Source organism: Sinocyclocheilus anshuiensis, unplaced genomic scaffold (assembly GCF_001515605.1).
Source record: "Sinocyclocheilus anshuiensis isolate Anshui unplaced genomic scaffold, SAMN03320099.WGS_v1.1 scaffold784, whole genome shotgun sequence".
NCBI lineage: Eukaryota > Metazoa > Chordata > Actinopteri > Cypriniformes > Cyprinidae > Sinocyclocheilus > Sinocyclocheilus anshuiensis.
In genome coordinates, this window is record NW_015554160.1 from 443,419 (window position 1) to 445,877 (window position 2,459).

The window sequence follows — 2,459 nt, forward strand, 5'->3', positions numbered from 1 at the left end:
CTTTCGTTTAGCGCATCAAGAACCGGGTTGACCGGGTACTCGGTACCACCGGTACTTAAAAAAACCTGGTACCGTAACGTTTTCATTTTTTTAGTACCGACTTGGTACCGAAATACCGGGTCTTTTGACAACACTATTAAAAACGTTATTAACCTTGAGAGACTGAAAGTTTGTGTATGTGTGGATCGTCCCTTGTGTCCTTCTGTCATTTAAGAGATGTAATCGACTTTGTCTTTTATAAGCGTCCTGTCTCTGTACGTAAATGTCTCCCTCTCTCTCTGTCTCCTGCAGTTTTGGACATGGCGCGTCACGTCCCCCTGTATCGTGCTCTGTTAGAGCTGCTGAGGGCCATCTCCACCTGCACCAGCCTGGTTCCTCTGCTCTTGCCGCTATCAGGGGACGCTGCAGAGGAAGAGGAGGATGAAGAACGCACCGAGTGTCAGACCTCCGTCGGCATGTTACTGGCCAAAATGAAGACCTGTGTGGACACCTACACCAACCGCCTCAGGTGAGCTCTTCCTTTTAGACACACACACACACACACACACATTCAGTCCACCGGTCGATCACACTAATGGACAGAGGACAGACGGAGTGACTGCTGATGGATGGATGCCCCCACCCTGTGACACTCACCGTCTCTGACCTCCATGGAAAAACCTGGCTTATACCCACAAGATGTAACCTGATGCTATAGCCACAAATCACAACCAGTGTTTCACCAGAGGAGTAACACACAGTGATAAATGACTGCTAGATCAGTCAGTGCTCCTCAGCTGCCCCCGAAAAGCCTCTAATCCCCAGTGGCCTTCAAACTGTCCTGAGCTTTTGCCGTCTCACGCTAGTCCATAATTTAGCTTTGGCCTTTTTAGTGTGTTTTTGCCAGAATTTTCGCTGAACCCACCACAAAAAATAAATCATGAATTAGATTTTTAGCAACATATTGTGTATCAGAAATATTTTTTTTCTTTTTCTTTTTCTTTTTCTTTTTCTTTTTCTTTTTTCTTTTCTTTTCGTTCTTTCGTTCGTTGTTCTTTTTTCCCCAAAAAAGTTTTGTTTAATTTACAAATGTATTTTTAAAATTCTTTATTTCTATAATTTGTTTATTATTATTATTTTTATTTACATTTTTGTATTAATGTTTTAACAATGAAACAAACTTATTTGTATAAATATTCATTAAAAATACATATTTATTAGGGCTGCACGATATATAGTTTCAGCATCTATTTCGTGATGTGCGCATCCGCGATAGTCACATCGCAGGATGTACGATGGTTCGTATACTGATCGTTATATTTATACTGATCGTTTTCTTTGCTCACACACAGACACCGTGTCTACACCGGACGCGACAGCTGTACAGAGATACCCATTTTTTAATGAATTTAGTAGCAGAGCTACTGCAAGCGATTTTCAGTGCTGGAAATCCATTTATCCTTTGTTGAAACTTCTGGGTCGTCGTGGAGAGCGCAGGTCACGGTTGCTTAGCAACGGCAGACGCCACGAAAAGCGCAAGCTCCCGAGCGCTTTGGAAAGAATGCGAAAAGGCGCAACATGTGAACGGCCCCAAAGTCTTTCTACACTGGACGTGACAAAGCGACCTTTGCAAATCATTTGAACTTTGTGCCAGTACGTCATAAGTAGAACGAGGCATCAGTTTACTGTCGGGGATTTGTCGTGTCGCGCCGCATCCAGTGTAGTCAGTCACACAGCATCACTGATTATAATGGGTTCTATAGTATTTTGTCGCGTCACGCTCGCGTCTGATGTAGACACGGGTCGCGTCATGCCGCGCCACATCCAATGTAAACCGCATCACTGATTATAATGGGTTCTATAGTATTTTGTCGCGTCATGCCGCGCCACATCCAGTGTAAACCGCATCACTGATTATAATGGGTTCTATAGTATTTTGTCGCGTCACGCTCGCGTCTGATGTAGACACGGTGAGAGCCACGCAGATGCGCGTGAACATCGAATTCCGTTCACGTCCGTGTCTATTTGTGCCTGAAATGACACATACGCGCGAAATTGTCAAAATGCATGTCTCTGCAAGTGTCCTTAGGTGAAGGTAAACAATTGAGAATCAAATCAGTTTAATGTTCCTGCTTTCTGTCATGAATGTTAATCAAACAACAAAACACATAGAGAAAAACACTTTAAGCTTTAACACAGATTTATTAGATTTAATTTATGCAGTGAAGACTGTGCATTGTTATTTTACATTTGATTATTCAATTTCTGTACCTGAATACTGTTAGCCTTACATGAAAAATATAAAGCACTGTTTATTTCATTTGTATCTTTGTTCTGTTATATTTATCTACAGTATGCTTGTAATTTGTTTATTTTCTATGCTGATTTACTCACCTACAAAATCACCCCAGTCATTGATTTTTTTTTTTCCAAATAGAGCCATTCAAGTCATCTGGTGATTTTTTTTTTATTATTTTTAA

General features: G+C 41.4%; 1 protein-coding gene across 1 annotated transcript in view; it reads left to right on the forward strand.

Moving 5' to 3' along the window:
- LOC107670830 (baculoviral IAP repeat-containing protein 6-like) overlaps window positions 1-2,459 on the forward strand; it is a 104,332-nt gene that overhangs the window by 86,500 nt on the left and 15,373 nt on the right. Inside the window, exon 66 of the mRNA XM_016463599.1 lies at window positions 292-508. Within this exon, the coding sequence (XP_016319085.1) occupies window positions 292-508 (217 nt within the window). The remainder of the gene's footprint in view (window positions 1-291; window positions 509-2,459) is intronic.